The sequence below is a fragment of the Chenopodium album genome, chromosome 23, assembly GCF_948465745.1.
Source record: "Chenopodium album chromosome 23, dcCheAlbu1.1, whole genome shotgun sequence".
Taxonomy (NCBI): domain Eukaryota; kingdom Viridiplantae; phylum Streptophyta; class Magnoliopsida; order Caryophyllales; family Amaranthaceae; genus Chenopodium; species Chenopodium album.
The window spans coordinates 39,540,568-39,553,697 of NC_137856.1; the positions used below are offsets into that span (position 1 = coordinate 39,540,568).

The 13,130-nt window shown below is 34.1% G+C and overlaps 1 protein-coding gene across 2 annotated transcripts; it reads right to left on the reverse strand.

Moving 5' to 3' along the window:
* Nucleotides 1-574: 574 nt before the first annotated feature.
* Nucleotides 575-6,682, reverse strand: LOC145608537 (DNA replication complex GINS protein SLD5-like). Of its 2 annotated transcripts, none has more exons than XM_081664152.1 (6): nucleotides 6,275-6,681; nucleotides 5,011-5,133; nucleotides 4,798-4,877; nucleotides 4,608-4,717; nucleotides 1,145-1,220; nucleotides 575-1,048 (listed from the first exon to the last, which is right to left on the reverse strand). In XM_081664152.1, the coding sequence occupies exons 1-6, from the start codon at nucleotides 6,437-6,439 to the stop codon at nucleotides 949-951; spliced, it is 654 nt and encodes a 217-aa protein (XP_081520278.1). In that variant the 5' UTR covers nucleotides 6,440-6,681; the 3' UTR covers nucleotides 575-948. The 2 variants fall into 2 exon arrangements, 1 of the variants encoding a protein (XP_081520278.1); XR_014105828.1 differs by having other exon boundaries at nucleotides 977-1,048; nucleotides 1,145-1,887; nucleotides 6,275-6,682.
* Between the last annotated feature and the right edge of the window lie 6,448 nt (nucleotides 6,683-13,130).

The window sequence follows — 13,130 nt, forward strand, 5'->3', positions numbered from 1 at the left end:
ATTGGCAAATGATGAGTGTAATAGGTGGAAATAGATTAGTATGTGATTCTAATTCATTTGGTCGGCCAAACTATTGTTTATTCTCTCTGAAAAATTGTAACCACATTAAATTGCAAGAATACTCGGGAGTCCCTGGCTGCTCAAGTCACGTGCACTTTAGATTTTCTTTTTAGGTCCGTGATCCAATATCGATTTTTGTACACGGGAATCTTGTGAAATTTGACAAGAGTTCACAGACAAATTTTGTATCTAATGAGTCATCACCCCCTATAATTTGATTGTTACATACTTTTTCCGTTTTTAATACCTCCGTTACATAATATTTCCAACGATTTGACATAAAGTGAAAAAATATTCAATCGTTGCAAATAATATGTGAGGAGGTAGTAATTCTGTAGTTCTATACATAATAAATTACTCTAACAATCACGCAAACAATTAGAGTATTGTCATATCTTGACCAGTAGACATACACTCCATAGGCCATTTGATTCATTTCGTATTTTTTTAACCCAAAAGATTTAGAACTACACTGCAACCACTCACTCCCTCTTAAAACAAACAAATAGTACAGTTAAATATTGAGTACTTTCAAACTTTCGATAATACACTTAAGATAGTATTACATAACATTTGCCACAGAAACTTTAACCTATTCTGGACAAGCAGCCTCGAACATGCTCATGATAATGAACATATCCCAGACACTTGTCCCCAGTTCAAGGTATTCTTTCTCCCAGATTTCAGACCATAATGTAAGAATTCCAAGTTAGCAAACCGCTATTTGCAGTCTGTCATCAGCTGTGTGAAATGATAAAGGATGCTCAGACAAGCTACATTTTCATATTCTCTATAAATTAAGGTTGCTGTAGTATGACATCCAGTTTCACTGAGGGCCTATGAGAAGAGGTCGAAGTCATAAATGTTCAGAAATGATAAAGAGATCCTTCAAACAAGATCAATCTGCCCATTCTCTACAAAAGGCTTAATAGACTTGTAACGAAGTACGTATAAATCACCAGCAACAAGGTCCACAATCTCATCCGCACTGTAAGAGCATCAAATTTCAGACATGTCATGCACAGATAGATAATAAGTTTCAGAAATTTTAATATTACATCTGTTAGCAAAACAAGATCCTTACCTGTCATCAAGTGGAATGGCTCCAATAGAATTATCACTCTTGCAAAACACAAATGTATCCAAATTTGGCTCTGGAACTGGTGAAGAGAAGGTAATAAACAGTATTTCAGCATGTGTATAGCAGTAAAAAGTTGATAAAAACATTCAAATTGCAGCTTGGAATCTAAAGCAATAAAAGAGCAGTCCCAAGATTTGTCATCCTTGTTTGATGCCTCAATCGCCATAACTTGTATCTAATTTTCCAAACTTGTAAAATAAACAAGAATATAAAGAACTTCTTCACCTTCACACGTCTTGCTACTAGCTTTCCTCAAAAAATGAGGAAAAGAAAACTGTCTTCAACTTTACCTGGTCTAAGAGGGTGCAGATGATCAAGTAGCATGGGCCCAAAGGGAATAAGAGAACTGTAGACAGCGGAGAGGGCGGTGCTCCATGAACACGTGTCACACTTGTGATCAGAAGCATGAATGCTCTTCTGTCATGATAATGAACATCAGTTTTAAAGCAAAATAGTTCAGAAATATTATCTCTGACTGCACCAATGTACTTCATAAAATGAAGATCCCTGTTGAACCCTTCTTTACACTTCAAGCAAAGCAAAACATGCCCCAATTAACTGACACACAACTTTCAGGATACCCTATATCTTCTCAGATTCAGCAGATCTACTGTATTTTTGTGAATTTTGTCTATATGCCCGGCGTATCTTCTTCTCCAGAATTCTTGCTTTGCAAATAACAGATCCTATTAAGTTTTGACATCCATTAGCTATTCTTCAAGTTTTCTAGACAACTGGAAGCCAAAGTATGGAATTCATTCTGGCCCATAATTCAAGTTTCAAATTTCCAATCTTCCAGCCAGCAAAACAATTAATTCATCACCACTACAGCACTAAAAAAAATTAGGTAATATGCTCCCACCAAACTAAAAACAGTTTGTTGATTTCTCTACCTGCTCTATAAATCAGAATCAAAGTGTTACCATGCGTATCCTTGATATCTGGATACTTGTCAGACAACCCCCTTCTCTTGCAAATCAAGCAAATTTACTACTCTAGTGCCCCTTAAAATTTCAAATTCAGATACATTTGAATTCAAAGTTAATTATGAAGGTACAGTATAGCTCATGTCAGCAGCACCAAAAGACTAGATAGGTCACATAAGGAATATTGCCCCTTCAGCCCATCTATTAATAGTCACTAAAGCGGAGTATATTGGCTATAACCTAAAAGCTCACACCTAGGACAAAGGAGACGTAGGATAGTTTTCAGAACAGATTAGTTCCATTTAGGAGTGAATTAATACACTCTATCAAGTTTATCACTTTTTTTTTTCTTTTTCATTCAACTGTGTCTTTACATCAGCCACTCAGTACATATCTTGCTGACGTAGGATTGTGCCAGAGTAGCCCAAACTTTTCATTGTGGATCCATAAAACTTGGCTGTAGATTTACCTTCTTCCAAGGGATTACAGTAATTCCTGAGAGATTTTGGAGGATGGGGAATAATCTGAAAAAGAATTGGACTTTGATATATTGGGCCCAGGTAATCTTGATACCAGAAATATACAAGTGGATTCAGTATATGGAGAGTGTAATAATGGAGTTACAAGATTTGAAACAAAGGATCATCTATTTGGGAAGTGTAAGGTGGTTAAAACTCTTAAAAGGATTTGGCAATGCAGAACCTTGGGTACACGAGCAGATGGACACCCAAGAATTAATATCCAAGCATGGATGGTGGAGTTGCTCATTTGCACGGAAGGTGACAAGACCATTAATCCAAATTATAGGCATTATAGCCAACCTGTGAACTACGTGGTTTGGAATAAGGATATTTCTGATGGAGCTACAGTTAATCTGTCTTTGTTCATTGAGGAGATGGGAAAGTTAATGAACCAATTCATGGATACAATTTTCTAGCAGCGGGCCCAAGACGATGGATGTTCGAATAAGGAGTCAGAAAATGGAGTCGAGATCAAAGATAGTCAATAGCTAAAGCATGAAAAAAAGCCTATAAGAAGAAAGAAACCCTAAAGAAGCAGCAACTTAGATTCAACTTTAACCACTAAATTCAGGGTAGAGAAAGCAGAGCATTTTGTGGTGGTTACAAGTTTAATTCTTCAGATTGAAGCCAAGGCTTTGTTAGAAGCTATCAATCAACGAATATTAGAGGGGGGTGGATGGGGTTTAATATTTACAGACAGCCTGTTCTAGGTTCAGGTTCTAGAAGGTGTGCAACGAGCTCCAATGGAGACAAAGAACTTTATTGATGCTTTCAGAAAGCAGCAGGTTTGATGCAAAGGATCACTGTTCAGAAGGTCTAAGAGAAAAGGTGTCTCCAGCCTTTGGGCTTGACTAGGAGGCTGGGCTGTTTAAGTTTTGATTAATTTATTTATACATACATTGTAGGATTACTGTTTGGCAGCTGCCAAAATAAAAGAGAGAAGTAGCAATTTTCCAAGGAAAAGTATGTTTTTCCCCTCCTAAAGTTTCTTTTTTGTTTTCTTAGCCCAAGCAGAGGAAAGGGGTTGTGCTTTTGCATGCATAGCTTCTCTCTTCTGGTTGACCAATACACATATACCCTTTACACTAAGGACACTAAAAAATCAAATCCATTGCTCCTCAAACTTGGCATCTTAGCACCACAAATCTGGAGTCCTTGGTGTTAACTTTCTACAACTTTTCTTTGTATTGTATATCTAATTTTAATTTAATAAATAAAGTTCTTTGTATCGTATACATATATATATCTCACCAGTCTTTGGTTGAAGATGATGGTTGGAGCTCTCAAGTTAGGGAGTAGCAAAAATTCCCCAGTTCTACTTCTGCACTTAACCTTACATATGAACCACGAGACAAAAAAGGCCACTGAAATCTCAATGATTAAAACCCCTATGGTATGGATATGGCATTGGGTTGAGACCCCGTGGTTCTGACCTCCAAATTCTTCAACAGGCCAAGAGATGACTTATATCCTTGAACCTTACACAAATGAACATGTTACTTGAAAAAAATTGAGGACATGCACCCAGATAAACCAAACCAAAGAGACTTGAGCTATAGTCTTTACCTTTACAGTTTTAATTCTTAACTCCAATTCTCTTCAAGATTTCTAAGAAATAGCCTCTAAGGGATTTACCTCCAGCCGCTAACCCCTTGAAAGATAACTACTAAATATTTCCCCAAATTACCCGCTTGATCTAAATTACATCCTTTCACTTGATGGATCTCCAATTTTAGTAATTCTCAAGCCTTCACTCCAATATCTTTCACTCTAAGTTCCTATTTTTTCTTCTTTCTTTCTTTAATCAAGGTGGAAAAATGGCATCCAAACAAGCTTGGCCATCATCATACATAAAAAAAAAAAAGGGAAAGCAAAAACCAAAACCCTCCACATACTTAACATGTAAACAAGCATGCATGAAAGCTTGGAAACAACCATAGGATGAGTATAAGGAGCTACCCATGTCATTTTCTTCACTAGCATTGGATTGCTTAAGATCAGACTGGTAACCAGTAGGCAGTTTTGACAAAACTGACTCATCAAGATAACTCTTCATATTTTCATAGCACCTGTAGCCATTAAATGAACCTTAAGAAAACTAACTAAAAAATTCCAGGAGTTAAATGGAAAAAGGGGTTGCCACACTTGCCTTTTGGCGAAGCTTTGTTCCTCTTTTGAGAGTCTGTTCCAAAGGTCTGTTTTTGAGATATGAATCATATTCTTCTCTATCTGCAAAAGGTTGTCAGTTCTTAAGTAAACAATAGAGGAAAATACTATAAAACACAGACTAAAGCTGGTTGGATCATTAGCAAACATAGTCATGCTATAAATTCTCTTAAAAAAAAGGAGAGCCCAAAGCAACCTTTTGAAGACGAGTCCGGAGATATGATCTCAACATATATTGAGCCCGATCCATATCCATTTGATATATAGACACTATCAGAGGATCGAAACCACTTTTTGTAAACTCCTCGATGGTTTCCTCCTATACATTTGACCAAAATTAGAATACTCCCAAAAGTTATGAACATGATAAACAGATAAATAAGGCATTCAACATGTGACGGGCTTCCAAAAACCAGGTAAATCTAAGAGCCCATCAGGTGCTAAACTATTAATGCATATTTTGTCACATTATGATGTGAGTTTGATGTATTGGTCATCAGCAGATCAGCCCATTAACCAACAACCTTAAATAGAAGATTAAAATACAACATCCGCTGTAGCCAAGGTAGAACACCGCAATTAGAGCACATAGCAATATAGCATATTAAAAAAAGGGAAGGAAAAATCCCATGGTTGAATTCTCCTAAGTCATTTCATAAATCACAAACTCACAATAGAATTATTAGTGAGAAGTAGTTCAGGTAACAGCAAAATGGATGAAAGACTTGAATAAAGAAAGTACGGTATATACATTCATGTAAACTCCAAGATTTATAAAAATTATAAGCTACTCATAGAACATCAAATATCAAGGCTAAAATAAACCGGTTCAAAAAGTTTGTTCGTTTCAGGCCATACAGTATCCATAACCTTTGATATCTAAACAAATTTTATCTCACTAACAGTCAAACTGCAATCTCATCACTTCCTGAACCCTAGAGTCCTAGACAAAGTCGGATCACTTTGATTATAAAATAACTCAAGGATTAGATCATACTGTACCCTATAAAATTTACAGAGAAAGAGACAAAATGAAAATGAATCATCATACTTTATCATTCCCCCCGTTGTATAAGACACCGTCGATGCATAAACATGATACAAACTATTTCAGAATTTACAATAACGATGCCATAGAGCTACAATTCAGGACAATCCACACTTTAACATGTTCGGAAAAAGCAAATTGGTTACATTCTTAATAAAATTTGCATTAGTAACTGCCTCTCTTTCACTTCACATACAATAAACCAGCTTAATGCATGAATTTGAGCAGGAAGTATAGGTTAGAGTATAATTTCTCATATAAAACTACCTAAATTTCCTCTAATCATACAATCAGTTAATTAAACAAAGAAAATTTCAGAAATAGGAGCAATTTACACTAACTCTAAAAATTGAATTCGGAACATAATTAAAATGTGAAAATTAGGGTTTGTAATGAAGAGAGAATTGTATACCATAAGTTGAATTTGCTCGCGAGATCTGAGAACCAAAGAAGACTGGAATTGAAGAATTTCGGGAGCAGATTTCTCGTTGCGCCAAGCTCTCTTTAAAAGCTCAACATCTGATGTCGCCATTAATGACTCGAATTCTTCCATGGAAAACCCTGATCCACTCGCCATTGTTACGCTCGGGACTCAGGAGACTAGAGAGATGAGAGAGAATGAGTTGAAGAGAGTGATTTGGCGGCAAATTCCAAATTAGTTTGCTTGCGATTAGGGGTGAAAGTTCGGTTTTCGGCTTGGTTTTTTGCCCAAACCGAAACCGAACCACTTTAATTCGGTTTCTGTATTTCAGAAACCACACCGCACCACTTTACTTTAGAAACCGAACCAAACCAAACTATATTTATTTCGGTTTCATATTAAAAAACCGAACCAAACCGATTTTTACAAAAAAACACTCGAAAGTGCAGAAGATTGGTACGCAACGTTCACACAACAACGGCGATGACAATGGACTACATTAGGCGAAGAATTCGAAGCCTGGGTACTCTCAATCAAGACTATTATTACAGTTGGATCTTGGATGTGTACTCTCAATAAAGACTACATTAGTGATTAGGCGATGAATTCGAAGCCCAAACGTCCTTGTTCTTCATATTCTTCTCTTTCTTCAAATTATTTCTTCCCAATTTCATGTTTTTTTGCAATTAATTGATTTGGGGTTTGATTAATTTGTTAAAATTTAACTGGGTTTTGATTATCTTGAGCTCCTTAACCTGGGTTTTTCTGGGGTTTCACAAGAGGGTTCAAAATCTGGACCTCGAAAAAATTTGAGGTTGTTGAAGGCTAATTATATTAAGGAATTTACCTTAGTAGGAGGAGAGTGAGAAAGTTGCTGGTGGACTAGACGGTGGTCGACTGGTCGGAGCTCGAAGGAGAGGAGGGGACAGGAGAGTGAAGAGTGAGAGAGGGGCTGAGAGTAAACTGATTAGGGTTATTTTTTCCCTTATATACCTAGGGTTGGGCTAGGGTTATTTGGGGTGGGCTTGTAGTTCGGTTTGGTTCGGTTTTGTTCGGTTTTCCATTTTGGCAAACCGAAACCAAACCAAAAACCGAATTATATTTTTTTTAAGAATCGAAACCGAACCACTTCCTAAAAAAACCGAACCAAATTTCTTATTCGGTTCGGTTTTCAGTTTGGTTCGGTTTTAAACTGCACTTGTTTCACCCCTACTTGCGATGACCGGAGTTGAAAATTGAAACGCCAAACAAGCCCTACAGACTAGAGAGTGAGATCAAAATTAGCTACTCAATTAGTTATGCATGTGAATGTTAATGGCCTTTATTATTGAGTACATTACAAAGAGGTAACCGCAAAATTAATCAATTACGAAGTAATAAATTTTCTTATTCTAGGATACATGGACACTTCACCCAATATGCGTATTCGTATCAAATGCAGTTTCGGATTATATAATACTTACCAATTTTAACTTATAAAAGAAAAGATGTAATACCGATTAAATTATTTTCTTACGTCCTAACCAGGGACACTAGGCTCCTCATAATCTCAAGCAGAATAAATATTTTCTCACATTTAGATTATAGCTAACAGGCCTAACACATCTCTTTACAAGTCAACTATTAAGCTGTACAAATAGCCTAATAACATAGTGTCTCACAATTTTTGGGTCAAATGTTTGATATTTTAGAATAATTATAAAAACTTATTAGTGCATATTGAGATAGAAGATTATATCTATCATGGTACAAGATGAGTGCATATTGAGATAGAAGATTATATCTATCATGGTACAAGATGTCTATAAGATATACTCGATTTGAGTTTGAACAAAGATGTAGCCAAGTTAATTTTTGATAAATCTAACAAAAAATAACTAACAAATTGTCTTGTCTTACTTCTTACTTGTTCACATTCCTTTGCACTATTTGTTTATTTCAATTTCATAAACCAGATTTGGTTTATGTAAGTTCATATTGAAGCACTTGCAAATCCAAAAATTTTACATTCAACCATTTGCGATTTATGCAACGATGATCGAGTGAGTGACTGAGGGCCTGCTCTCTTCAGCTTAATTTCAGTTCAGTTGAGTTTAGTTCCAATCAATGTAGCCCAGTTCAGTAAATCAGAACTGAATGGTGAGTTACAAATTTTTGCCTAGACTCTAGGCTAGTCAGCTTTCCCTACACCCCCATGATACTACGTCGTTTAATACCTTGCATATTGGCGTTTTTTTTTTTTTTTTTTTCTTTCTTCATTCTTCATTCTTCATTTTTCATTTTTGTTAACTTTTTATTCAAGTAACTATATAATGATTTTCTTAACCTAATTTCCATTTTATTTCTCTCTTATTTTACTGATTTCATTTTCTCTCTCCTGCATTTTTTATTTTTCCCCCAATTTTTCTCTCTCTTCTTCCATGGAAATTTCTAGCTCAATTGCGATTGATCTTGACTGTGATTCTAGCTTAATTGCTTTTGATCGTGATTCTGATTCTATTTTTCCTGCTGGAGTTGGTTTAGTCGACTCGTTTTCGAAACAATGTGAGTAATATTTCTCTCAATCAATCGATTTTGATTATGCTCTGTTTTTCGCGTGTAATGTTTCGATTAGATTGTGATCATTGTTTTGATTATTGTGATTATTGTTTTGATTATTGTGATTATTGTTTTTATTATTGTGATTGTGATTGTGATTGTGATTGTGATTATTGTTTTGATTTTGATTATTGTTTTGATTATAGTGATTATTGTTTTTATTATTGTGATTGTGATTGTGATTGTGATTATTGTTTTGATTTTGATTATTGTTTTGATTTTGTTTCTATTTTTTCGCGTGATTGTGATTATTGTTTTTTTGATTAGCTTTAGTTTTATAAAATTTGGCATTCAATTAATTTGTTTATAGTTTTTCGTCGTATTAAATTTATGTTCATGTATGTGATATTATATGTACATTTACGTGTACATAGGTGTACTTACTGTAATTTATATTTATTTATGTAATAATAAATGTTCATGTACATGATCATTTATGTAATGATAAATGATCATTAATACTTTACATGTTGTAATTTATGATAATCATTTTTGTAATTGAACATTATTGCTACTGTATGTGTTCATTTGTTACATTTTAATATTGCAGTGGAAAAAAAGGATGCTATTGTTTTTGAAGAAGCAGCTAGTTCTGAATTTTATGGGAAATAATTTCCTTCTGAAGATGTTGCTTATGAAATGTTTAATGAATATGCATTTAGAAAGGGATTTGGAATTAGAATTGGAAAAAGTAAGAGGCGAAGAGATGATTCATTCTCTATGAAAAGATTTGTTTGTACAAATGAGGGTTTTAAAGATGATAAGTGTAGGAATAATAGGCTTTATGAGAGAATTAACATAAGGACTGGTTGCTTGGCTTTTGTGCAGTTTAGTATTGACCTTTCAGGTGTTTATACATGTACAAGACATGAAATGGTCCATAATCATGAAATGATTCCTGTTGACAAGAGACATTTAATAAGGTCTCAAAGGGATATTTCTAAGGAACATATTCATTTCATTTCTACACTTAGATTGAGTGGAGTTAAAGTTTCTGATTCTTTGAGAGTTTTGAAGAAGGAGGTTGGAGGGTCTCCTAATCTTTGTTTTACAGCTCCTGATGCTTATAATGCTATTTCTGCTGAAAAGAGAGCTAAACTTGAGGGAGGTGACAGCAATCAACTAATCAAATTTTTTGCTAAGAGACAAATTGATGAAGCAGATTTCTATTATGATTTTGAACAAGATGAAAATGGTGCATTGGTTAATTTCTTTTGGAGAGATGGAAGGATGATGAGAGATTACCATTATTTTGGTGATTTGTTAGTTTTTGATACTACTTATAGGACTAACAAATATGGTATGATTTGTGCTCCATTTGTTGGTATGAATCATCATGCAAATAATGTGATGTTTGGCATGGGATTTATACTTAATGAAAGAACAGAATCATTTGAGTGGTTATTTGATACTTTTCTAACTTCTATGGGAAGGAGAAGTCCTATTACTATAATGACTGATCAAGCTCAAGCAATTGCAGCTAGGATAAGAAATATTTTCCCCAAAGGTGTTCATCATAGATTGTGTGTGTGGCATATTGAACAAAATTCTAAGAAACACATTGGGGCGTTGAGAGCTTTGGATGGTTTCACTGATTTATTTGGTTATTTGTTGAAGTATTGTGAAACTCCACCAGAATTTGAGCATTTTTGGAAAAGGTACTTCTTCTATATACTTGTTTAGCTGCTTAAGAAAATTTTACAGATATGTACATTTAGTTGTCTGTAAATGTTTATTTGAAATGATCATAACTGTTATGCTTAATGATCATGTTTGATTTACAGAATGGTGCTGAAATATGACTGTGAAAATGTTGATTGGTTGAATGATTTGTATAAAATCAAGGAGATGTGGTGTCCAGCTTTTTCAAAGAAACATTGGTCAGGAGGTGTGCTTTCATCTCAACGTAGTGAGACAACTAACAAATCTGTTTCTCAAAGGCTTAACAAGACACAAGGTCTATGTGATTTCTATCAAGTGTTTCTCGATGTGGTTCAAGAGTGGAGAAGCAAAGAAAAAGGGAGAGATTATAATACAATCAGAGGTAATCGTCATTTGGCCTTTGCATACATTGGGATTCTTGTTCATGCTAGGTCATTGTATACTATTCAAGCTTATGTGCTTTTTGAGGAAGAGTTCATTAAGGGTACTGCTTGTGATCATAAAGATGCTGGTGTGAATTTTCCTGAATATTATTATCATTTGTGGAGACCTGGGAAAGATATGATCAAGCATGAGGTTGTTTTTAATAAAGAAACACATGCAGTATGTTGTACATGCATGTTGTTTAGTGAAATGGGTTTGCTTTGTTCTCATGCTCTTCGAATTTATCATATGAATTGTGTTCGTAAGATTCCAGATGATTATATATGTAAGAGGTGGACTAAGGCTGCCATGTGTAGTCATGGCCTTGATGAACCTACAATGAAAACCAATGTAGTATCTACAAGTCTTTGGAGGACACAAACACTAAGGAAATTTGTTAAGTTGGTAACAAGTTGTCAACACTCTTTGAATGCTAGAGCAGAGGTTGAATGTTATTTCAATCTTTTAAAAGAAAAGATTGAGAGTGTTACTGGTACTATTGATTTTAATGAACCAGTTGAAGGTATTGAAATTGTTGATCATGAAGTTAAGAATCCTGAAAAATCAAGACCTATTGGAGAGAGGAATTATAGGCCTAAGAGTAATATGGAGAAGGCTTATAACAAAGCCAGGGGTCAGTGGATGAAGAAAAAGTCAGTATACACTCCTTATAAAAGATCTAAAGGTCAAGCAATAGTTCAGGTAATGATGAACATTTATGTTTTTGTTATTGATTATTTATGTTCAGGAATTGAACATTTTTGTTATGCCTTAGGAATTGGACGAGAATGGGTGTCCTATATCTTATGCTAATTCTTTGGCTGATCCTAATGAGTTAATTGTGATTGAATATCCAATTGGTCAGGTAAATATAAACTTATTTTCTTTTCTTTTTTTTATCTGTTTTTATCAAATTTTGTAGAATATAAAACATTTTTACTTTTAATTTTTTTACAAGGTTGGTAATAAAAAGACTGGCATTGTAGAAGATATCCCTTCAGATGATAGTGTTTCAAATGACTTTGAACAGGTATTATGTAAATGATTATGTATATAATTGTAGTTGTTCATTTTAGTATTTTAAGTTGGGATTATAATGTTTTTATAATTTTCATTGTATTATAGGAATATGGAGATAGCTTTATGCAATCAAATGTTGTTGTTGATCCAGACATATCTTCTATTGTGAAGGTAAAATATTAATCATCTACCTTTTAATTTTGTATAAGGTCATTATTTATTTTGAATTTGATCATTTATTATTTTAATTTTGATCATCAGGGTAAAACAGCTACAATTGCTCATGATGTTAATAATGTCCCAACAAGTTCTCAGTTGCCACCAAAGAAACCAAGAAATGTACAATTTCCCACAGCTCAAATCAATGCTCAAGCTCCTTCTAAAGTTTCTAGCATTGTTAAAAATCCTCCAAGAAAAGTTCAAGTTCGTTCTAGTATTCCGAAGAAAGTTCAAGCTCCTTCTAATGTTCCAAGAAGTACTCAAGGAAATTCAAGGAATGTGCAAGATTGTCCTAGTTTTTCAAGGAATGTTCAAGTTTCTCCTACTGTTTCAAGGAATGTTCAAGGATCTCCTACTGTTTCAAGAAGTACTCAAGGTGGTTCTCCACAGATTTCAACCAAATATGATAGGTTATTAGCGTTTTTTGATACTAGTGTGGCTAAGAGATTGGCTACAAATGGTAAATAAGAGATCAGATCAATATGCAATTATGTTTTGCTGTTTAACTATCAACATTTTTAGTTGTCTCAACTTTATAGAGATTCAAGTGCTCTAAGTTTTTAATATTTAGATTCATTATGTAATTTGAAACTTTTTTTTCAAAACTATCCTTAAATGTTCTATAAATGTTTATTATCGCTTTTGGAAGTGATCATTTACTATTTTAAATAGTATGAACCATTATTTAATAGTAATAATTATATTAGATCATTTCAAACTGGCAATTATAATGTAACACTTTACTAGAACAACAACAAAAACAACAACATTAGTTAATATTAAAAAGATAATTAATTTTGTCTTTACTAGAACAACAACAAAAACTTATGTCCATACAAAAACTGAAAGCAAGTATGATCATACATGTGCCTATATATGAACATATTCTATTAAGTTTGTGCAAATCTTCTTGCTGCTCTTCTAT

What these genes read in the sequence shown, in the direction of transcription:
- LOC145608537 (XM_081664152.1), bottom strand. Translation starts at nt 6,439, where the DNA reads ATGGCGAGTGGATCAGGGTTTTCCATGGAAGAATTCGAGTCATTAATG. An exon ending in GCGAGCAAATTCAACTTATG is followed by an intron (nt 5,134 to 6,274) that starts GTATACAATTCT and finishes TCAAATGTATAG; the next exon opens with GAGGAAACCATCGAGGAGTT. An exon ending in GCCATTCCACTTGATGACAG is followed by an intron (nt 1,049 to 1,144) that starts GTAAGGATCTTG and finishes ATGCTCTTACAG; the next exon opens with TGCGGATGAGATTGTGGACC.